Genomic DNA, 25449 nt, shown 5'->3' with positions numbered 1-25449 from the left:
AGCTACCGCCAGAGTCCAGACCTAGTGGCTAGCCACATCCTGCACGCCTTAGGCTGTGCACAGTGTGGGCTAACCTACTACAGTGGCTTTGGCGCAGAACCAACCCACCACTGCACACTGCTGAAAGCTATGGGCAAGCAGGGGGTAGTGATCATGAGGGCAGGGCCTGGCCATAGGTGCAGCTAGTGTTGGCTGCTCCTGGTGGGTTGGACTGTGTCCAACCCATCTTGTGCATGGCTGATGCCATTTGAGAGGTTATCAATAATGTCATTTAGAATGTCATGAGTGTTGTAATACGTGAGGTCCTAAATAGTACATTGTAAGGGTATAAATTATAGATGACTCACTAAACTATAACTGGCAAAATTAATGGTTTTTTCAGTTTTTAAACGTTAGTAACTATAATTTAACTTTAACCTTCACATCACTTAAAAAACCAAAGCTTACAGGGACTTTATACTTAGGCTCACATTTTAAACTTAGAAAAACTGTTATCGTTAGAGTTATCTCGAGTAACTATAACTCATGCCTTAAGATAACTGTAACTTGTGCCCCCAAAATGCAGCTTTTTCGTCAAAACTTTTACTGCAAATATAATATTGATATTATCAGTGATGTTATAAAAGATATCATGAGTGCCGTAATTTGTGGGGTAATTAGCAGTGCATGGTGACGGCGCGAGTTATAGTTACCTTAGGGCACGAGCTATAGTTACTTGAAATAACTAATTAGAACAGGCGACTTTCTATGGTTTTGTACGTTTAAAATGTAAGACTAATTAGAACGTCCCTTTGTTTTTTTATGTTTTTTTTTTAAATTCTATTTCCTAACTATAACTATAACTTTTTATTTATTTATTTTTTTACGTAAAGTAATTTTCATTGCTATACATTAATCCTTTGGCCATGCACTACAGCGGTCGCCGCAGGGCCTGGCCTGGAACCAGGCCTTGCAGCCAACCCCTTTACCACACAACCTTGCGCCGCGCACACCCTTCGGACATGTGCAGTGGGGTAGACGGGAGGGCCTGGCCTGTGACCATGCTCTGAGTCCAGCCTCCCTAACCACCCAACCCCATATTGCGCACAGCATTTGGCCATGCATTGCCAGAGCTGGCCGCAGCCGAAATGGTTAGGGACCACGGGGAGGTAGTAATCTAGCCCCGGGAAGTATTGGTCCCAGGGCTGGGGGGGGGAGGGGGTGGGGGGGTAGGCTTTATTTTTTTTAAAGTCTTTTTCCCCCAACATGGCTGCCAACATTTCCTTGTTGAACTGTTGGAGGCCATCAGATCTCAGCATGAGATGAGGAGGTTTGCAGGAACTAAATATACAACAACAAAAAAAAATCTTTAATTGCTCAAAAACTACAGAACAGATTTACATCAAATAACAAAACAGGTGCTTTCTGGACCAAGAGCTACCTTTCTGCTAAATTTGGTAAATTTGGTGCAATTCCATCCAGTAGTTTGGGCACTATTCATTTCAAAATCCCTGTGGGAATTAACATGAGAGAAACAACTTTTTTGACCCTCCCCCCCTCTTTTTCACTGCCCCTGCTTGAGGGGTCACCAAAAAACATTCTAGACAGCACCTGATGGTAGTCTCAATTCTTTTTGGAAACTTTTTTGAAGTTTCGTCAAACAGCGACAGATATTATAGGCAAGTAAAAAAATGCATTTTCTATGGAAACTAGGTCCTAACTTCTGTAACTACCTACTGGTAGTAGGTAACACACATATTATATTATATATATATATATATATATATATATATATATATATATATATATATATATATATATATATATACACACACACACACACACACACACACACACACACACACACACACACACACACACACGTACTTCTATATGTATAGATCTTTATATATCAATATATGTATCTCTTTATATCGTGAGAGAGAAAGAGATGGACGGGTCCCAGCCATGTACAATAACCATAAAAGTAAGTCATTTAGATATGACTATACCTGCTCCAGTATGCCCTCGGAAGTGCTGTGTTTTCACACCTGTGCTCCAGTCCCAACAGGCAACTGTGTTATCAAAGGATCCAGTAACAAGTTTCTGCTCGTCAAACTTCACCGCAGCACATGTGTGTGTCTGGATGCCATAGATGCACTGACCTGTGCTCACATCCCATAACTTTGCTGACAAGTCATCTGAACCTTTAAAAACATCAATGCAAAGCGGTTTGCTTATTTCAGGCTTGAGATAATGGATATAGCTAGGAGAACTTGTGGCATTCAAGTTATATATTTGTAATAAAAACATACACGGAAAGAAGTAGATGTGAGGGGAAATATGGAAAGGAAGGCATAAAAGTCTTCTGAAAAACGACCAAAAAAAACCACGCACACAATAGGACAGGAAGTCGACTCGGGCTTAAATTAAATGTTAGTTTACGGAGCTGCTGTAAACAAATAAAAATGTATTTGTTCTCAAACATACCACACACTTCTCAATATAAGTTCAGTCTGATATCTGGATTCGGTTTCTCTCAAGGCCTTGAAAACACTACTACAGTTTTGTTAAAAAGTGCATACTATTTGCATTAATGGACAAAGCAGCATGCAACTTCACACAAATATGTAATTTTGAAGCTGTTGGGCCGGCTTTCTACTATAGGTGTTAAACATTTACATTTTTTTGTCTAAGCAAACTTGAAGTTATATTTTCAAATCTTTGCAAACTGAAGTATAAATTGGATAAAAGATATTCTCCTAAAAATTCTCAAGAAAACCCCACTTTTAGCAAGAGAGTTGCAAAATGGAAAGCACAACCAATAAATAAAAAATTCTTCTGATTTCTTTTTCTGTCAGGCAATGTTTGTGCTTAGTTGGCAAATATGTACAACATTCGTAAAAAATTCTGTAGGACTAGTTGTGTCCAGGATAAAGGTTAGTGTACACAGAAATGAAAACGTCTATGAAAACGTTACAAGTTTGACATTTTCAAAGATCTGCGAACTTAAGAATTAGGTCTTTCTTTCCCCCAATAACCTTCACATTTTACGTAAATTACATCCACCCAAAAATGACACGATACTCCCAATTTGCAAAGCCTTGCAAGAAACGATTAAACACACAATGGTGATTGTGTAGTCATGGGCCTCTATCTTGGTCAAATTTTGAGTTATGTACTTTTTCTGGTCGTCGACCACTGTTTCTACATCATAAAAGTTTGGCTTGTAAAGCAGATAGACATAAAGGAGTATCCTTTTTAGCAAATTTTTATTTGATACAAAAAGCTGCAAAATAGCCACTACCACATCTTAATATGACAAAACTGCAAATTTCTAACATTTAAAAAACGTAAACAGCCAAAGACGGAATGATAGTCAATATGGTTGGTCAGGCCTGGATAGCATCAGAAATCTAACACTGACCAGACTGTCATGGCACTTTCACACACAGGCTACTGCCAGGCATAAAAGTGGCACCTCTGGGCACTAACTTCAGAACTCTACTGGACATGTGGAAAACATAAGAAGGATTGCACCTGCTCATCTGTGAGTCCAGAACCCCAAGTGGTTTTCCTGAGGTCCTGGAACTCTTGTCTGGAGGCAGTATACTCCTCCTGCCCTGGACTAAGTGTGTGGAAATTCAAAACTTTTAGCAAAATTCTTACCTGGAGAAAAAGTCGTATGACTGGGACCATCCTGCCAGCCAATCCACCTAGATGGTTATTGCTAATGGGCCTGACTTCACTGCAGCTCCCACAATGTTCTTCTCCATAGCAACAAATCAGACTTAGCCAGCCTGACGCCAAAGAGTGTCTGACCTAGTCGAACCCTCTTTGACTATAGACCTTACCCAGTTGAGAAAAATCAAACGTCAAGATATGAGCCCAAGTCTGACGGTAGAAATCTTCACTGTGAATGAGGCCAGCAGCACCCTATCGACTTGGACTGCTTTCTGTGCCCAAACTTTAGACTTTTGCCACCTTTGCCGATGGCTTCAACGAGACCGCATCCTTTGTCGTCAACAAGCCCGTCTTCTGATCCAGCCTGCAGCCTTTCCCAGCTGAGGAGTCTACCTTCTCCGAAAAATTCCTCAGTCTGAAGGTAACTTTTTTTGGGATCAACCTAGTTCTCGTTTCTAACGTGCACACCTTTGTGGTTGGCCTTAAACTTTACCCTTATCCTGGTCTAGCTGGCGTGACCCATTGCCCATGGTCAGTGCGATGGCTTTTGGCAATATTTTTATTTGAAATTTAAAAAAATTAATCTCTCTGATTTCCCTTATTGAATTTTTATCATTCTGGTATCCTTTTCATTAAAATATTCTCTATTTTTAGGCTTCAACTGCACAGAGCTTGCAAAATCTCTTGTAAAAAAAAAAAGAGTGCATAAGAATGCACGTATGTTAAGGCTCTCTCTATGCCTCCCTGTCTCTCTGATTCGCCTCCATTAAAAAAAAATTATAATTCAAAAACATAAATAAACCAATACCGCCCACGAGTTTTCTTATCTGTGTCTTTTTCAAAACATAATTGCTTGTGCTTTGCTTATAGATGAAATAATCTCCCTATTTATGCGTTATGCTTCTGCAGGACACTACACACTTAGGCATTCAAGGTGCAGCCTGTGTGTGACCACTGAAGTGAAGATTGGTGTCCATTAATGGCCTTCAGCTGATTTTACTGGGTTTGTTAAATGACTGTTAACTGCACCACAGCTGCACCCTCTCTCATAGATTGGTGGGCTGTGGCTAGATATGGCTTTTCGTTGTTAAGTGTCTTTTTCAGGGGGAGGTCGAGACATCTATTGTATCATTTACCATAGATGACCAATGCCATCCATGCCCCAAGTTTGACAACACTGGTCAGAGCTCTGAACGACCTCACTTAAGGACATCACAGGTGAACTTCAAAAGACTATTTCGTTCCCTGAGATTACTTTAACTTTTATTGGGCCACTGGAAATGCTAGTGTTCACTCTAGCCTTCAAAGATGTTCAGCTCCGATATTTAAGCTGAAATATGCGCCAACTGGATTGCCATCCATTTTGCTGCTTCTGCATGATTTATTAAATGCATAACTCCTAGTTTATTAAATGTATGCATGCACGCTTTAATTTGTGATTAGCAGTCCCAGGGCATTAAATTGGATTCAGCTAATTACTTTATGCTTAAAGTAGACAGTGATCACATAAAAAAAATTCAGTGTACGGCACAATCACCAAACATGTACCTCTACTGTATACTGTGTTTCTTTTTTTCTTGCAATTTTATATGGCACAAACGTGACAGTTATTGGAGTGCTTTACATAAGCACCACTTAAAATACACAAACTCACCTTTTTCATATTTAAGGCAAGGGGAGATTATGAGATTTGACTAGAATCATAGGCTGTTGAGCAGACTGAAACCTGGCTTCTAAACTAAAACTCAGCAGCTGTGGCTGTAAATCCGACCCCCGCTTCGTTCGTACACTGCAAGTTTAGGCTAACAACAGACAGGCTGGACTGGGGAACAAAATCAGGGTGATTAAAAACAAGCATCAGCAAAGCCAATAGGTTTTGCCTATGGCAATTCTATTGGGGTTGTCAATGTTTTTACAAGTTGCACAGAAGTTAATCTGCTTTCCAACATGGCTTAAGGGAAAAAAAGAAGAAAAAAAAGCCAAACAAAAACAGTATGACACAGTCAATGCTGGCCGCGTCATAGTGTTTATATTTGTTTTACTGCGTCTAGCATACTTTAAAAAATAAATAAACTTTAAGCCATGTTACAAGGCAGCTCAACTGCTTGGTAACATGTAAAACAAATATTGACTAAGCCAATAGATGTCACATACACGAAACCTATTGGCTTTGCCAAGGCTTGTTTGTGGAATGGTATTTGTATTGCTTTGTGTTTTTGACTTTTTAACTGTTCTGATAGCTCTAAATGCTTTATCTTAGGTTACGCCTGTCCGCTCTCTCCAACAGCCACCAGAGGTTGAGCTGTTTTAAATTGCTGAAACCAAACAAAAATAGTGACATTATTACTGGTGGTGGTTACCATCCACTTTAACGAATAATCCTCTTTTTCACAGTGAGACATTGCATGGTCTAGTATGCAACTGATAGGGTCACCATTGCCTTACGTGTACCATCAAAACATGATTCTGTGTGAGACTCAAACTTAAACTAAAAGATCTTTTTCCAGCTGGCTACTCAAGTGCCAAAAAAAAGGAATAAAGAAAAGGAAGTAGCCATGACAATTCAATGTTCTTGTATATGGTGTATATATCAGGCCATAAACTGTTGAATGAACTGAAATGAATCGTAGGCCTAAAGGAATCACCCAGATTATATTACATTAAAGAACACCCTACTTACCTTCAGTAATGCCTTATCTGGTAGAGACAGGATCTAGCAGCAGATACCTTACTTTACAATGTCCCTGGGCGCTAGCCTGGATCCCAAAACTTTTTCCTCCCCTAGTATTTCTGGTCGTCGTCGAATGACTCCATATTGACTTCGTCCACCAGATGTGACGTCAACGGAGTCCACATGACTCCCCTTTCAAAACTCTGAAGTCAGTTTCTTACGTGACTATTTTCTGCGCTCAAAACCTGATGCCACAATAGAACCTGGAAATGGAAACGGTGTGCTTCAAAAAAAAAAAAATAAATAAAAAAAAAAAAAAAAAATGAAGACAACCTTGTATCAATTATCACCTAAGTCTTAAACCTAGGTGTAGATTTCGAATATGAAATCTATGGAGACCACAGGGGAACTAGGTTCGCAAAGCAGGGAGGATGGGGGCATTAAGGAATCTACAGCTAGATCCTGCCTCTACCAGATAAGGCGTTACCGCAGGTAAGTAACTTGTTCAGTTGATTTACATTTAGCCACAGACTCCTTACTTTAGAATCAGATAAAGCTCAGTAACATGGAGGAGGGACTTCGAACTGAGACCCTTAAAAAAGTCTCTAATTATCACACGATCGGTCTACAACAATCATAACAACTTAGGAGAGTAAGAAAAACTCTACAACACCATGACCTGTGGAAGTAACTACAGGCAAATAAAACAATGAAATATGACAGCATGGAAATAAGTTCATCCATATTAGTATGTCAACTGTACGTCAGAAGTCACCTAACAACATTGAGAGTCTTCTATCCAGAAGAAAACTGGTCTAGTATGAGAGAAACAGACTATGCACTGGTAATACCTATAAGGAACAAGATCCTCGTTTGTAAAAGAATTGGGTAAAAAAACACAGTAATACAAAGTCATCTGACAAGACTCTGACGTAAAAAGAATCTGCCCGATTTTGATTAATTCAACCCATGGCAACACTTCTGCAAGTGTAAACTGAACGTACAACAAGCAGAGTCATGTAATATGAAAAAGGTTGGACCTATGTAAGGTATCAATAATTATTCTCATCAAACCAAACATATTTAAATATCTGCGTAGAGAAGAAGTACCACTGAAAAGGGTAAAACCCTTCCGAAAAGAAGGAAGTCTTGAATGCAAGTGCACAAAACGCAGAACAACTCCTGAAGAGTCCATGTATTAATTAGTCTTCATTAGAGAATGAACAGAATCTACAAAGAGATACATCTCTATGAAGACCCATATCAACTGACAGAAGTCAGGAAAATAAATAGTAATGTTCAAACAACCTGTCAGCACTATAGAAAAGTCTATACTAAAGTGTAGTAAATACGTAAACTGTGATGAGAATACAAAAAGGACTCCGTAAATAAGCACCCTTAGTGTTCTAGAATTCTTATGAGAAATATCTTTGAATAGAGAATGAACAATATACGGACTCTCCCAAAGACCTGTAATATACCGAGTTCCCTAGAAGGGATACTAATATAGTCCATAATTTCACAAGTTAGTCTGTACCTCCCACTGAACGTGTAATAGCTCACTGTATATTAAATAAATGCTAGATGTACAAAGCTTTGTTGCATTTCTTAATGGTCCAAATCAGTATTTCAGGCCGTTAAAAAATGCAAAACTGCCTTTTCGGATGTATAAAGGCCTTTAGGAAATCACAAATAGGGACTATCCATTTGTGATTCCTATTCTGATGTACGAACCATTTCCTAAATGTGATTTGGGCATTTAGGAAATGGAATTACCATTGACTTAAAGTCGATGGTAACGATGTGCAATTTTAAAAAGGCACCCCCAAATAATTTTTTTACATTGAAATTAAGCACACACATGCCCATTGGGTATATGTGTGCTCTGCATGTGCACAACTATTTCTGGGGTGCACCAAGGGGGCGCTTTTGCCCATTGCCATCCTTGATTTTGCATTTCCCAAAAAACGATTGCCTAATAGGAAATCGCTATTTGGGAAATGCAAAACCGGGCCAATGACACAAATGCAATGGGATTCCTTATTTACGATTTCCAAATAGCGATTTCTACGAAGTCACTAATTAGCAAATGCTAAATTGCGTTTTAGTACATCTGGCCCTTAGAGTATGGTATATATCATAAAGGTAACAACTCTTAAGTAGAAGCTTTGCTTCAGAGTAAAGTAAACAATATCACCTTGTTTCAGGTGTAGTACAACGTGATAACCTTCTAAGTTGTTTTTTATTGACACACACATGTGGAAGCAAGTGTGAACTGTTCGCAAAAGAGTTCCATAATGAATGAGAGAAACGCCCAAGAACACAAGACGTGTTAACAGAACGTAGAGCAGAATTTGTGGAGGAAAAAATATGCCTGCCACAGACATCTAGAGCCCTGGACTCTGCATCAGGAGGCGCATGGGGAGGGACTGTATATCAGGGAAATTTAAAGTGGCCTGTGCCACAGAACTGCGAGGAGTAGGATGTCTGAGCAAACAATGTTGATTACCTGGGGCAGGATGGTGTATGTGGGATATATCCCTGTAAACAGGGGCCCCAGAAGCAGGCTTAGCCCAAGCACCCAACAAGACAACAAGTAGTGCCTCATTATAAGGAAGCACTGGCTCAACCCAGTCTAGCTTTTATGGAGTATATCAATTAAAGGATCTTAAGTCAACTCCATTGAGGGAAAAGTTAGACCCAACACCTCCGCAATCCTCATTAGCATGTCTGCAAAGGAGGAACTCGCTTCTGTAGCAAGTCCAGGTGGGGAAACAAGCCTAAGGCTGGAGACGAATCCAAGCCACTAGCAGTAGCCAGATCAGACAACCGGCTGCCATCTCTAGGAGGCCCAGACTCCAGTAATGCTGCTCTTCCATCTCCTGTAGCAGGAATAACAGGAATGGAGTGTAGTGGAACAAGGACCGGCGCCATTCCAGACATCGACTGGCATCAAGAAGGTGATGCCTCGTCGGCAACAAAGATATCAGATAGAAAGGGAGAGTCAACTTCGACCAGCGCCACCATCGAAGTTGCCGGAGTCAGCTGATCGGATATCGGCACCAAAGATGGGCACCCTGAAGGGCTGTGCACCGGCATCGCAGGAGTCAAAGGATGCTGTAGGCCTTACTGAAGCTGAGGGCGTACCCACCAGCATGAGCACGATCAAGCCACTACGCACCTCCTTAGGACCAACAGGCACTCCAGGGGAAGGTGGCTAAAGAAAGGAAGGGAAGAATAAAATGCATGCATCTGGTCTAGAGCCGTCCCATCTCTTGGAAAGGGACGAAGGTGCGGGGTAGACCCTGACCTCATCTCTTCGGACGAGGAATGATGGGAGGTTGAGTGCGGTGAGGTCTGTAAATGCCAAGGCCTCGACCATCTATGCAACTTACCTTTGGACGTTGATGGAGATTGACATACACGAGAGCGACTCCTTGAGCGGCTCCACAAATGGATGTCAGCCCAAGAAGAGAGACAGGAAGACTGAGGACTGCGGCTCCTGTCAGCGACTTCGGCCGAAGGCTCTTCGAGGTCATGGGATGAAACTTGGAGCAGCCTGGATGGCAGAGTCTTAATTGAAAACTGATCCCTACTGACTGAACTACCTTGTTACTCTTTCGATGATTCATTTACAGCTACCCTTGAAGTTTCATGAAACCTCAGCACATGAGCTTTCAATGAGCCTACAGGTGGATTTGTGTCAATGTGCGGCGAGCTACAGTACTAGTTTACTATTTTCTTTTTATCTCTTTAATGAACATATGTTAAAGTACAGAAAATGAAATTGTACAACACTACACCTCAACAAGTCACTTATTTTGCTAAACTTCTACACAAAGAAAATATGAAATGTTACATCCAAAATCAAAACAATCTGCAGATCTCTATCCAAATAACAAGTCACTTGGAAAAAGTGGCAGAGCAACCAACATAAAACAAGTCTACATTAAACAAAGAAAATGTTAGACACTACCTGTGCAAAGAAGTCCATCCTGATAATAAAGTGCATAAACTCTGGCGCTATGTCCAATTAAAGATGCCTTTTCAAAAGCTTTGGAGTCCTTCAATTGCTTCATTCGCAAAATAGCCTTCAGGTAAACTTTCTTCCAGTGCAAAGCGTCCTGGAGAGAATCATCTATCTGCCACCCTAACTTCTTGCAGGCTGTCTGCCACACTTCCGTACAGGCACTTATAACCTTATTCCACTGCTTAGACACGAGGCAACATGTGAGGAGGGTTTGAGGATCCAGCCATTTTAACAGATAAAAACTAAGTTCCAGTGGCAGAAGTTTCAGAAAATCCCGCTTGAGAAGAGTTTCTAGATTATTAGAGAGGTGTCGGAGTTGTACTGCCCCACTTAGGCTGATTAGATAATCCAGTGTTTCATTTTTCTGTAAATCCGTCAGAGTATGAAAAGTAACTGAAATGTTTTCAAGCCATGTTTCATAGTCCTTTTTCTCCATAGGGTTATGGACACATTTATCTGTGGCACATAAAAATATAACATTAGTTTGGCTTCAACACAAAATTTATATTGCACTGCAAAAACAAGATAAAGACATTATACAAGCGTTACTAGTTATTTCTGTTGTACGAGTTTGGACATATAAAACAGTCTGTGCATGTGTTAACTAAGTGAGTGTTTAACCACATGTGGAGCAGCAAGAAAACCAGGAGCAAATGTTCAACCTCAGGTTTTATTTAACTCCACGCAGAGTTTGGAGGAGATTATTAGACCCTTGTAGTGGACATTGAATGCCCTTATAGAACTGATTGCAATCAAACATGTACAGATCCCCAACATCGAGGGCTTTCCTCAACAGTACATCTCCTGCTCCACCTTCAGTGTCTTCACTCTGCACCCTCTTGCTACTGGCAGGCTTAGCAGCACTCTGCCATCTCCAAAGTGGCGCACAATTAGAACATTTTTTCAAGATTTCTTTCCCCATGCACCCGTGTCTCTAAATGTGCTGCCGGGGCACTGTAAAAGGGGTTTGCACAGCCTCGTCATGCCATACCCTCGCACACATTAAGGAATACCTACTTTGTAATAAGCAGCAACTAAATGTGCTCTGCTATGCATGTATAACAGAAAAGGCAGCACAAATGACTGTGGCTTCTCCATACCAAAAAAAAGTGCCTTGGAGGGCTGAAACAGACGCACACACCCATTTTGTTTGCAGGCCTTTGCTAATACGCCACCTGTTGCAATCACAATGCCCTGTTTAAGTAGCGTAGAGTGGTTGATTGCTTTTAATCAGATCCATGAAACATCACTACTAAAACAATACAACGCACAGTACTTAGAAAGGACAATATATTTCACTAGCTTAAGCCACAAAACCATAGTACTGGGTCACCAGTCAGCTCCACTGCACAGAAAGCATATTTCTGTTTGTAGCTGACAGTGGCAAAGTTTTCACCTTTTCAAAAACACTGCAAATTATTTCAAAGCAACCTCGACAATGTTTAGTTTTGTTGGGCATGTGTGGGTGCGGTGTAAAGAGTAAAGTGATATTATAGACAAGGGAGAGAATGGAGATAGGAAGAGTGTGAGTCACAGGTGGCAAAAGTGGTATTGGGGTGGGCGGGTACCCAGAGGCTCTGGTGGAATACTAAAACCTGTTCTGGGGGGCATAGGGAACCACTATGAATGGTTAATTTCACAACAGAGTGGAGGGGGTGGTAAACAACGACCTTCCTTCAAATGGAGTAATAAGGTGATTTATCTCCGCTCCCTCACGACAAAAAACGGCAACAGAATTAAGGTCCGCTCACAAAAGTGGGATGTCCAAGTGTACTAGGGGGACCTTTCACAACTTTTTGGTAATTCATACTGTAGGTTTGCATTGCTTCACTGCTGATCTAAAGCTGGACGACAGAGGAGTGAGAAATCGACCTGTCCCCAGTCATAGATCAGGGTTTAATCCATTGTTCACTGGGGGTGAATGTTTGACAATGTTCAGCATTCCGTCCATCACTTGTTGTTTTTGCTTTGTCGCCCTAAGTGGGAAGGGTATGCCCAGACGTGGGTCCCGTGCTTCCCATGCCACTGGATTCAAGCTAGCCTGGCTGATGAGGGGTGAAACCCCGAAACCGGTCCCAGGATGCTTGTTTCCAGTCCAGGGAAGACCTGGCCTAGCAGTTCGGGCTGGACTGTTCCCATGGGGAACAGGGTCAAGACTGATTTGCATATGGCTGGATCCAAACTGGAATGGCATGAGCAGCAAAAAAACGATGGATTTAGGCCCAGATCACTGTACTGGGGGTGAATGTTTGACAATGTTCAGCATTCCGTCCATCACTTGTTGTTTTTGCTTTGTCACCCTAAGTGGGAAGGGTATGCCCAGACTTGGGTCCTGTGCTTCCCATGCCACTGGATTCAAGCTAGCCTGGCTGATGAGGGGTGAAACCCCGAAACCGGTCCCAGGATGCTTGTTTCCAGTCCAGGGAAGACCTGGCCTAGCAGTTCGGGCTGGACTGTTCCCATGGGGAACAGGGTCAAGACTGATTTGCATATGGCTGGGTCCAAACTGGAATGGCATGGGCAGCAAAAAAACGATGGATTTAGGCCCAGATCACTGTACTGGGGGTGAATGTTTGACAATGTTCAGCATTCCGTCCATCACTTGTTGTTTTTGCTGAGTAAAGATGGTGCCTGCTCTCTGAAGGTACAATTCAATTTCCAAGAATGTTACAAGCGACCTTTGAGGAAGCCCCAAATTCTGCAGTGAGCAGTAGCCAGATACCATAGAACTTTTACCTATGCTGTGAAGAAGATCAGCAAAACCTGCACCTTGATTAATTGAAATTACCAGAATGTAGGAATTCTCCAAATCCTTATCCATAAAATCTCTTCAGCAACAAAGAGAAGCTACTTCAAACCCTAAGAACATCAGGTTGTTATCAGGTACTGTCAATGTGCATCACCTCCAGTTTGTGCTATTTACAAATGTGAAATTATAAGATATATATTAACTTACCAAAGGAGTTTGTAGACTTCAAATTAATTTGTCCCACACAGAGTATACATGCTGGCTTCATTTGAAACTTTCACAGTGCAGATCCGATCAGGCGCCGTATTTGTCAGTTGGCAGGTTAGGTTTGGCTAGATGTGGTTAAGTTCAATGCTGTTTCGTCTCATTTCTCCTGCAGAGTGGCCTGCTCAAAATTAATTAGAATTATCAGCACTGCAGCATCCTGGGGTTCCAAGTTTATACTCGCTTTTTAAACAAAATGGAAATACAAATATTACAAGGAATATTACAAGGAAAATGATTTTGGAAACAAGACACAAAAGGGGAAAAAACAACGGTTTCAAAATTGGGCTAAATTTTTAGCACGCCACTTCTGACACAAAGGAAAAATCAATTTGAAATTGGGCGTAATATAAAGCATGACAGATATAACCTAGCTTCTTTTTCACTCATAAGATTACATATTTTAATTTTCAAGAGGGCGAGACAAAATATTTTCTTTTGACCCCTCTGAGTATTGCCAAAACACACAGCCTTTCTCACAAAGTCGACTGAACAAAATAGCATGTGGACACAAAGTTTAAAATCTAAACATGAAACAAAAAATTCTACCAGTTCTTTATTTAGTGAAATATTAGCTTTTAAAAAAGCTTGGAAATGAATTTTGAAGTTAGTTAGTTTTGTAAGGTGATGATATTTGTAAATTATATTTCCCATAACTGTTTAACATATGTCACAAAATTTACCCCCACACCATAGTCCACAGCCAGCACATCTTATATTGCAGATAAATCCCTAAAGAACTAGTGGCTAAATGAAAGCTCCGTATAAGAAGCTTACTTTGTTCTGGACTCAATCTGTGAATGTTGTCTGTGATGAGCTAGAGGTTTCCTCTAAAACCGATATTAAGATAAGAGGTCCCAAATTACAATCAAATAGCCATGCTCTTCAGGCTGTGTAATGAAACTGCTTTGCTGCTGACCTTAGGGTAGCCATCTCTTACTGACTCAGCTGTCCAAAGCGACTGCAACTTGATTGTGACATCACTATATGATGATGTAAGCAAACCAGAGACAACCAACTAGAATCAGGGTAGCAGAAATAAATAACTTACCTAAATTGACAAGTAAGTAGGAGTACAGTGCTGTGACCAAGGTGTTACATATTATGGCGTTAATAGGAGTTTTTTAGAATTGAAAAGACAAGAGAGGATATGTAGAACTTTTTTTAATTGCCTAATGTTAGATAGGCCTCCACTTAATTTTTTGTAAAGATGGCTGCTGACTGTATATTTCTCATTGACACCGCATAAAGCAAAACGTGCACTGCTTATTTTGAATGACATGTTTGTTCACAAAGAATTGTCCGGAGGAGGCTTTTAAATACTTTCCAAACCTCTCCCTGCGTGCACGCTGTATTTCATTCATTTAAGAGAGTTATCTATTGTTTACATAACTAGTTTGTTCTGACACCTCTAGATGTCATTAGGTTAGAAGGAGCACATCAACATTCATGGAGCGAATTTGTGTTAGGATTGTAGAACTATATGATGTTTTATAATGCTAAAATATGGTCTGCCAATATAATGATACTTGTGCTCGCATTGTGCTGACACTACAGTTTTCAGTCATTTTCTATGGTGAAACTGTCTACATAAACCTTTAAATTTGGGAGTGATCGAGACACTTTGGGTCTCTACTACCGATGCTGACCGATAGAGGCAAGAAAATGCCACCTTCTTTAGTCTGACTACTTAATAAACGCTTGAACAGTAATTCTCAGAAACGTCTTAAAAGAAATTACTTTTTTTCCATTGAGTACTGTTAAAGAAAGAAAGCAGCAATTTAATGTCTCCATTGTGAAGTGCAGAGAGGAATCATGTCTTGGTTTCGAAGGGGCAGCTTTTCATATCAATGGGTTACGTAGACCACCATCAGCAGGTGGAAAGCATCAAATCCTTTCAATACCTCATAAAGGTAAAAGAGGAGATGCGAAGACGTAACCCATTTTAGCAGTCAAATTATTATTGTATCGTTCATTAGCTGAAACGCTTGAGACATACGCAGGCAGAGAGAGAGCTAACACATCAGTGGAAGGGTCTGTCGGGTCGGTGGAAGAATGACACAGTAGAGGCCAGAGAGTGAATATAGTTGGGGGGGAAGGGCACATGGAGGGACGAGGAGCAGCAGGAGATAAGAAGGGAATGACAGGGTGAGTGTAAGCTGGGCATGAAGAACACAAGAGGGGAACAGGGGTGGAAACACATTACGATAGGGCCTATAATGAGGCAAGCAACAATAACAGGGCTGCTAATAATGGAGCAATATCACTGCTAACCTTGCCAAATGAGTTACTAAAATACCACGTCAGACGTTCAATCTCTATAATCTAAACACTAGTACTATTTTGGGCAAAGCATGTGGAGGGTGAGATTACAAACTAACAGTAACAACTTCACATGGAAAAGATACCTTGTCACACCTTTCCATGACATTGAATTAATGGGTATAATGGTACCTACAGCTGTGTTACACTATGACATGAAAGTCCATGTCCTATTATATAATAATAAGGCTTACAAATCAGGTTGGCCTTAAGGTGAGATAGAGAAAAAGTAAGCTACGAGCAGCACATGCAAAATGAGAAAGTAAGCCACTTCAAACTATGCTGCAACACTAACTACAATTTACCATTTAGTTAAATAAAACACAGGGCCAGCCAAATCTCAGCAAAGTTGGCTATCATACTTTTACAAGGAATATAACGCTGTAAAATTCACATGTATGTGAAGGTCTTGATTGTTCTTGGCTTCTTTACAGTGATTATTTCATTGACAATGACTGTGGTATTTTTTATCAGTTTGATGATACCTCATAACAAAAAGGGTGATCACTCTTACTCCGACACACATATTGAGGGTTGGGCCTCGCAAACTCGGGGGACACAGTGACCAAAGACTTTAACACACATTACAGAAAAGCTTCTTCAGCTCTCCATAAAGGGGCCCCCAAAGAGGCAAACAAGCACATTTTAAAGGTATATCTTGGCTCAAAAGAAGACAGCAGAAATGAGCTCTAGACTTGTGACCTCATTTACAGGCTGTCACAGTGGAAAAAGTAGGCTGGGACTAAGCACTCAATGGTACGATAAGCATGAAATTGCAAAAGGTGTCATGGGTTGTTGCCAATTTTTAAAGCAAATTAGAAAAGCTGGTACAGAAATTCATAGATCACAGTGCAAATCTATTCTCAACATGAATTTCTTGTGCTTGTGTTGGCCACCAAACTCTAAAGGAGGTGGTTCGGGACTAGTGAAAGACAAATGCTCAAACACCAATATATGTAAATGTCCAAACCAAGATTCATTAAAAAGAGTAAACTTTTATCCGTAATGATAAGTAACCACAAAGGATCAAAATCAAAATGTAAACCCCAAAACGCCCCAAAACTACCAATTTTAGTCAATTTGTGACAGTGGGAGCCAACATGGAAGGAACTGACAAATATTTATAACTGTCCTGGCTGTTTCAAACAGTCTTCCATAGATTTGGATTTGATGAGCGGGAAATTAAACTTTAACAACAAAGGTTTCAAGTTACCTCTCAATAGCAGATGGAGTATGTGAAAATTCTGGCTGTTCTGATACAGTTTATGTGGCCCCTTTCCTCCTTCTAGTATGAGTTGTAAAACATAGGTGTAAGAATGGATTTACATCCACAGAGATGGAGGCTCAGATCGTGTCAGTTATCTCACCATGCATCTTCCAGATGCGCAAGCTGAATCCTATCCTGCCATAGCTGACCTCTGATGCAATCTCAGCTCTGTTTGGATCCAGGCTCAATTGCTGCTAGACACCCTACCTGGGAATAAATAAAACCCTACTACAATATCACCAAGCAATTCAAAATCAAGCTGCTAGACTTAGTATCTCATCTCCTTCCTTTGCTGCAGTATACAAATTTTAACTCAGTTACATGGGCTCTCTATCAGCAACAGACTTCATTTCAGATCCCATGCATGATTCATAAATACCTACACGATTCAAGACCAAGCTTTCTCATACACAAAATCATCAACCACCACCCTTCTTGTTACCTCTGCTCTTCTCACTAGCATTTTCTATAGGTACTAGATTTTCACAAATTGTTTGGTGGTAAAGTGTTCTCTCTGCTTGCTACTAAAAGGTGGAACTCCCTCTAAGCATTTAAAACATTACCTTGCATACCTTCTTCAGGAAGAAGCTCAATACCAGGTCCTTCGAGGAAAGAGTCAAATTAGTTCCCTAACTAGACCCTAGAGACATCTTTGGCAAAGATGCACTTCTTAAATAAATACATGCTATCACAACATAGTGGACATGGTGCAATATACCCACATTACGCAGCTGCACAACCCTATGTTGCTCTATGCCAATTACACCATTCTAAGTGTTTAACTGTTGGTAGTATAAGAAATGGTTATATTATTCAAGGGAGGGTGACTATCCACTTGAGTAATAAATCACTGACCTTGTTAGGATTAATAATCAAAAGGTACAAAATTACACTGCGCTCAAACCCCTGGGAGCACAGAGAACGTAGGCTTAACTTATGGCAATATGTAAAGAATGCATGCAGTACCAAAACAGTGATAAAGTCAAAACACAACACAATAAAACACCCAAATCTAAATAGAAAACATAGAGAAAATTATAAAAGTTAACATGACAACAGAACAACAAAAATACAAGAAGGGGAACTTCTAAGCATTTTTAAAGTTGTAAATAATAGTGCTAAAAATTGGAGGTGGCAACAGCAGTTAACTGTAGATTGGGAGCTAGGGCGATTTGTGGCCAACTGCAATGGAGCGCGGGTCGGATTTAGAAACAAGTGTCGACCTGGCCAGAGATTTTATCTTGGGTCTTAGTCTTAAAACAGAAGCTGAAAATCCTCAGTGGAGTAAGGCAGCTGGCTGTAGCCAAAGTGGCCCCACGAGATTGGATAGCCATTGAATGTAGATGCAATTCATATGAGGCTGTTGGTTTAGGTGGTAAAATCGTTGCACAGGAAAGGTCATATTTCTCATCCAGAAAAGTCATCTCACCAGCCAGATAACGTTTGTGCCTTAACCCAGCTACGACTTCTACGTTTGCACTTAAGTCATTTTTTCAGAGCTCAGAACCCAAAGCTGCATTCTGTAGTCAAGGATGGCTCAATTGCATTTGCTGCTGTGGAGAAGCTCCAAGCGGGAGAAACCTTAATTTTCCACCCAAAGTGTTGCTGCTGGGCTGATTGGCTTAGAACGTTGGACCCGGATGTCCAGATCTTGGAGTTGAAGAAGTTTCTAAGTCCTAGGTTTTCGGAGGTGGTAGGAGAAGTCCAGTCACACACAGCCAAGTGTTCCAGGACCTCATGAACAGTACTGGAGGGTCAGGATTCACCCCAGAAGAGGCCATGAACAGGGTCCAGGGAAGGGCCATTTAGAACTGGTCATCTGGGTAGTTGAGGGAAACACCTGTTGTAGCTTGTTGTATTCCTGTTGCTTAAAAAGGAGGTCAGCCTTATGACCCATGAAGACCACTTCTTTGTCCTAGGCACAAGAGAGAGCAGGGCCAGTCTTTCGGGGCTCATCTCAGATCACAAACAGCAGGACTAGTACTCTTCTGTTCTTCCTCAGGTCCAGAAACTGTTCTGGAGAATGCGCCATGTACTAAGGACTTCTAGGCAAACTAAACATGCCAATTAGGAGTATGCTAACTCCACCATGTTAAAATGAGGAGCATAGTCACTTTACTACTGGTTAGCAGGGGTAAAGTGCACAGAGCTCTGGGGGGTAACCACACAAATGTTGGTCATTTCGTACAGTCAGCCAGCAACATCCACTTGATGCCGTGGCCATCTATACTACAAAGAATGCCCTAGAAATAACGTGCATTCAAACAAATAATCTTAATTTTGGCATTTTACATTAAGGAAGTGAAGACTTGGGATTACTTGAAGGACACATTTCACTCCAGACTGACCGGGTCCCCATTAACTAAATGATGACACAGTACGACAGCAACAGCCATTGTAGTGAGCTAATTCAATTGACTATTCTTTGGTGACCCTGTTATAAAGCAGATAAAGTTACAAAAGCTAATGCTGCAAACAAGTCAGCCTATTTTAACAGTGTTCCAATCAAAGTGGGTGTAAATACTGAGATATGAGAGAATTGAAGGTCTAATCCTGGAAAAGACTTACATTTCATAAAAACTAATTATTTTGCCGCTTTCAAGAGAGTAAAGTCTGTACTGTCAAGGACTGGCTGTTATATAACATGCCAGGACAATTATAGGACGGTCTTCAGAAAGAAAGTAGTTAACTATTGGAGATAATTTGATTAAAAAAAGGAGGGCGCAGAGGAGATGCTGTAGAGCCCTTGCTTCACTTTTGGGTGGCACTGGATGAGGACCTATAATTTAAAGGTGTGTTAACTGAAGAAGGGAATCTACAACAACAGAAATATAGTTAAAAGAAACATGCAGTAACAGGCCATGGAACAAGTCCTAATGAATATTAAGCATAGGAAGCATTTGGATATGGGGTTGTGATGCTATGTGAAACCTAAAAGAATCTGGATAACCACCTTAAGCATTAAAAAGGTTCTGCATTCTTCTTCTACAGCCTTAATCTTATCTGCGGTTACTTCGATTTTGAGACAAACTCTGGAGCATGGTATAAGAACGTGTGCTCTACGTCAAGGGTTACATCATCATTCAATGTGGCTTTGTATCAGTTTTTAACCGAGCCTTGGTGAAAAAAATTACATCTTTTAATGAATCAAGTTAATATAAATGTTTGTCTACAAGGTAATGGACTCAGACAATACATTAGATTTTTTTTTTTATAATAGTACTTGGATATTTTTGTTAATGAAATATAAATAAACCATTTTGATAAATGTGTAAGTTGAGATTCACTAATGTGCGTTAAGGTTTCTGGGATGACTGAATAAAAAATATTATTAATGATCTAACACTTCTAGATATTATTGCTTAAACATGCATGCTGGATGGTTTGATACTACTATTACAAGAAACTAGCATTAGTAAACTCAATTAGCCTCCTACAGTGAAAGTGCTTTTATTGTGTGTTTTAATACTGGATCTTAAAAAGGTGCAATGCACTCCTAGGCGGCCCCACTGAAAATAGTTTAGTCGGGGCTCTGAAGGACGGAACCCTGTAAAACAAAATATCAGATATGTAACAGACCCACAGGATTTTTCAGACAAAGGTAAAAAAAGCTACCTTACAGCAATTAATGTTTTACTCCTATGGTGTATCTTTTTATGTCATTCCATTCTGTAGCACTCCTTGTTTAACTTGAGAGGCAGAGGCCATATAGCAATCATAATTCTGGTAGACTGGAAGTGGTAGCATGAAGTAGTCAGCATATGCAGGTATCTTGTTCAGACAGAATAGATTCTTTGAACCACAGAAGTATGAAGGTCAGAGTGTGGAGAGCACAGCCCTGTCCCTATTTCTTTAGGTAACCCTATCTGTACTACTCTGCCCTTTAATTTATTAATCAAATCGAATGTGTAATCTAAACTGTGAAACAATGCTATGGGAATGCACAGTGGTGGCAGCTGTTAGTTTCCTCCTTTGGACATGGCTGGTCCTCTCGTTTCTGCACTAAGCATGGTCACATAAAAGGATAAGAGGCAAGCCAGTCACAGGCCTCGAAAACCACTCTCTAGGGCAAGTTATTTTTTATCAGGTCTAGCTATTTTTAGGACCTCCTCACCCCTTGTGGCAGTTGACAATGAACAGGTTCTGTTCAGTCAGAAAGTAAAGGAGCAATAAATATTGCTATGTTGTCACATTTGCTCTCTGTTGAGAGACAGAGGTCAAAAGTCAGTTTGTCTTCCAATGAATTTCCCTTCACACTGCAGTTCCAGGATTTTGTAAGGTGAACTTCTCTGACCTGCTGTAAAAATAATTATTTAAATGTTCTTTGTTAGGAAAAACCGAAGTGTTTAATTTCACACTAAGTCAACTGAAAAATCATTTCAAAATATATTTCCATAGTTGTGAAAGCCCATTTTTATGGGCGAGCACAAAGTGCTCTGTCCATTCTGTAATCTCTCTTTGGGCTTCAAACCATGCCCATGCCTTGTCAGTCACCTACATTGGTTCGTGGGCTTGCCTTTTAAAATCCGCTTGCTTTCATTTGTGAAAGGCATGCATACGTCATGCCTTTTCTGATGTTTGGTCCACCTACACAGCACCGGTAAAGTACCAAAAACATACGAGGCTCGATGTTTTCAGCCTGGAGTTCGGACTACTTTATCTGTTTATTTTTTCGAAGCAGTGCGATTGCGCTGCATTTTACATAGTGCGATCGCGCTGCGTTTTGTTTTGCTTTACAACGCTAATAGCTCTAACTCGAACAAATGCGAGATCCGTTGCATTGAAAATGCTTGTTTGTACTTATGTGTGATGAAAAAAAAAATATTTAAAAAGGAGGAAAACAAATTAGAACTCTTTACTTAGTGATATGCAAGAGATACATATGTTTTATGAAACCCAGTTTTGACAGGTTACCGTTAATACTCTATAGAGTTTTATCAGTAAAGCTGCAAGTTAGTGGGAAGGTTTTTGGACATTTCTTGGAAATTTACTGTCTGTAAATGACAGTATGCTACTACATCGTACTTTAGTAATATATTTATTAAAAGTGAGTGTTTAAACATAAACTGTGAAACTCCTGTCTCGATGGAAATGCTATTGGTAAACTAAGAGGCATGGCATGGATCATTTGTCCCCTATATGTGGGCTAGATTCTAATTATACATCGAACAAACATTTTGTCAATTTAATCAAACATAAGAGGTTTTTTTGTGTAGCAAAAATGCTGAGCCCACATATTGGAAGGTGCACATGTATGTGAGAATTAAGAAAAAGGTGACTCTGAACTAACTGCCTAGAATCATACAATAAGAGAACCGTTTATGGGTCAAGTACATTACAGTTAGGTCGTGTAGATTATTCGAGTTACTCAACCTGCAGGTCTCGTAAAATTTGTATCATTTTTTTAGGCCTACAGTCACAAGGAGTATCACAACACGGTAACAGGCAATATCAGATTCTTCCTTCTGTACACACACACACACAGGAAAAGATTGTTAGCTAACACCATCTCATTCTTATCAGGTCCTCCTTCCTCATGCGCATATAGTGCATATTACTACACTAGCGAGGTCTCACACACTATGCCGAGCAATAGAATGCTCACCATCAAAATGATCTCACTTCAAAATTAGACAGACAACCAACATTATGGCGAAGAACTGGTCACAGTCATAAAAAGGTGTATGAAATAAAAGACTGTTCATGCTACATCAGTGGAACACAACTCTTTAATGCTGCTTGCTACAACATACGCACAAAGGTAAAGCATAATGCAGCAGTGTTTTTGATTCTCCTGAAAAAAGACTTAAAAATCTGATGGATGCACTTCCAGTCTGAGGATACATATAGACAACCTAATAAGTTGAACGGTGATAGAGTACTGGTAATAATAATAACAATGACGATTATGTTCTCTATCTAAATCATTATCACACATCTGCCTTTTCTATGCAATTTAGATGGAGTCGTATTCCCCAATTTAATGATATGCAATATACTTATCTCAGAAGGATGCAAGGCTAAATTGGCCTTGATCGGATTCAAAATTAGTGGCCTGCTGAGGAAGGAAAATGTCAGCGGAGTGATTAGCTCACTGAGCCACACAGCTGGCATAAAGTGCCATAAAAGCCAAACCAAAAACCAGAAAATTGAAATATTGCATATAAAAATGTAAAGGTAGTAGATGAACAGTTCTTAAATTTGTCGTCCTAATGGATCAATATTTTAGACATATACTTGCAAAAAACTTTTCCAGGAAGTGGAAAGATTGCATATAAAAATATAAACGTAACGGATGGGAACAAGGCTTAGATACATTGCCTTAATGATTCAATATTTCTGATAAACAGAATGCTCAAAGATTCATGTGGTCACTTATTTTGCTGCAAAATGGTTAGAACTAACAATGTGAAGATTAATGCAGCATAGACATGATCACAAAATGATATAGAAGCAATAAAGAATGTGTCAATCTTCAACTGCTTGTGCATCTTTTATTTTATTTCTTGTAGCACTCGTTTAAGGTATAAATATAAAAATTAGGAAAGGTGTCCTTCAGGTGAGTTAACTGCACAGTATGTATACGGTATGCACCAATCCGCAAAATGTATGCAATGTAGATAAAAATAGAATTACTATTTGAAATCTTAGTTGCCAATATTATCAAGCAAAGAGTGACGTTTACATTGATGTTTTTACAGACTTCATGCTGCATATTACAAAATATCGAAATTCAAATAATAAATCTAAGGAAAACGACTTGTAAATCCTCCCACTCACATTGATCGTTATAGATTCTTCAAAAGAAAGAGAAAATCCTAGTCCAATAATAACAAAACTATATGTTTGAATTATGGCAGAGTACTTTTATTTTGATTCTGTAACGCCACACGGTCACAAAGGCTTGCAGACAGATAACAATGTGACTTTGTTCCACTAGGAAGGAAAGTGACTAGACGTTCAAGCACAAAAGACATTCAGATGTGAATATGTGCAGCAATGTCACTAAATGAAAGAGGCACAGCTCAAGGTTCAGAGCTTATTAGCTTATTGTACTGACTGAGTTTAAAATAATGATGTATTCATAGCTTACTCTTAGCATTCTGCATATAAAGTGGGACTCAATAGTGAATTATGGCTCCAACCACATTACAAGCTTCTTATACATTTATGCCTAACTGAAGAAGGGTTGTGGAGAACGATATTCAAGGTAAACAGTAGAACAGCCAGAAACCAGCAATGTGTGGAGAATTAGCCCTGCTTCAACATTAATAGTTTCATACTTACATCTAGGGCTCACAATCTCAACCACTAAGCACTTCTACACTATCCACTAGAAAAGTTTCCATGGTACTCACCGAAAAGCTTTCTGAATAGTATAGCCGTATAAACATTGTGACTGCCCCAATAATACAAAGGAATATTAGAAGCATGGGTCCCGAGGGTACCCTTAGGACATATACTTACACATCTAGAATTTCAAGTAAAGTACCCACCTTAATGTTTGCTCAAGGGGTGGAAAAATAAATTGGAGAAAATATTTGCCATTGATATGAGTACACACCCCGGCAGTCAAACAGTTAAAGTCTTAAAGGAAAATATGTAATCACTAAGTAGGGCGGAAATGCTTCACAGAAAGGCTAGAGGATATCTGGACGAAATTAAGTAAAGTAAAATTAAAATGGAAAAATGATCTTAAAGATAATAAAATTTTATTTGGGCATCACAATTATAAATTAAGAACAAACCACCAGAAACAGATATCTTACCAGCAGTGCACAACAGCATGCTGAAGCACAGAATAAAATCTTCTTTGAAAAATTATTCAAAAAACAGAAATGAACCTAATTATTTTACACAAAGGTATTCAGATATCCATGCAAGCAAGAAAAATAAGAAATTTGAAGAGTGGGTTGATCCATCTAATACTTCTATTTCACTACTGTGGAATTTCAATCTTTTGGGCACATACAGATGAACCGTACTGCTCTAGGATCATCGGCGCTTCACTAGATTTAGGCCCAACATCTATTCAGAATTGGTCAGATTTATTTACATTGTCAATACAGAGATTGTAAGCCTATCTGTGACAGAAGGCACAGTTCCCTAAAACTTTTTATTTTTTTAAAAGCTGCTACAATACATATATAGTTGCAGAAATGAAAGAAACAGACAACTGTGTTGCCACGTCATTCTGGAGAAATTTTTGAGAAGGAAATAATGAACCAACTAAACTGCCCCATATGTAGAATTACAGGGGAGGTCTGACTTTTGAATTTTTGAGTACCAGAGGAGATAGTAGAAAGAGTACTATAAAGTAATTTATGCTTATTTAATAAAACTCATTCCATGCCAGTCTAATCTATAGTACTGAAAATGCACATGAGCCCGGAAAAAAGTCACTGTGATGTGTGATAACATCTGGCATTACTCCCCTTTGAAAGCCTCTAGCCATCAATGTAAATGACCCCCTACAACTATCA

General features: G+C 39.8%; 1 protein-coding gene across 3 annotated transcripts in view; it reads right to left on the bottom strand.

Moving 5' to 3' along the window:
• The window catches only part of FBXW2 (F-box and WD repeat domain containing 2), a 71122-nt gene that overhangs the window by 27502 nt on the left and 18171 nt on the right, over positions 1–25449 (bottom strand). For all 3 annotated transcript variants that reach the window (XM_069241694.1, XM_069241692.1, XM_069241695.1), the window contains 3 exons: positions 13321–13498; positions 10311–10820; positions 1992–2186 (listed from right to left, as the gene is read on the bottom strand). In XM_069241694.1, the coding sequence (XP_069097795.1) occupies positions 1992–2186; positions 10311–10820; positions 13321–13381 (766 nt within the window). In that variant the 5' untranslated portion in view covers positions 13382–13498. The remainder of the gene's footprint in view (positions 1–1991; positions 2187–10310; positions 10821–13320; positions 13499–25449) is intronic.

Source organism: Pleurodeles waltl, chromosome 6 (genome assembly GCF_031143425.1).
Source record: "Pleurodeles waltl isolate 20211129_DDA chromosome 6, aPleWal1.hap1.20221129, whole genome shotgun sequence".
In the NCBI taxonomy this organism is placed as follows: Eukaryota; Metazoa; Chordata; class Amphibia; order Caudata; family Salamandridae; genus Pleurodeles; species Pleurodeles waltl.
Note: the sequence above shows the minus strand (reverse complement) of the source record. Positions and strands in the feature narration are given on the sequence as shown.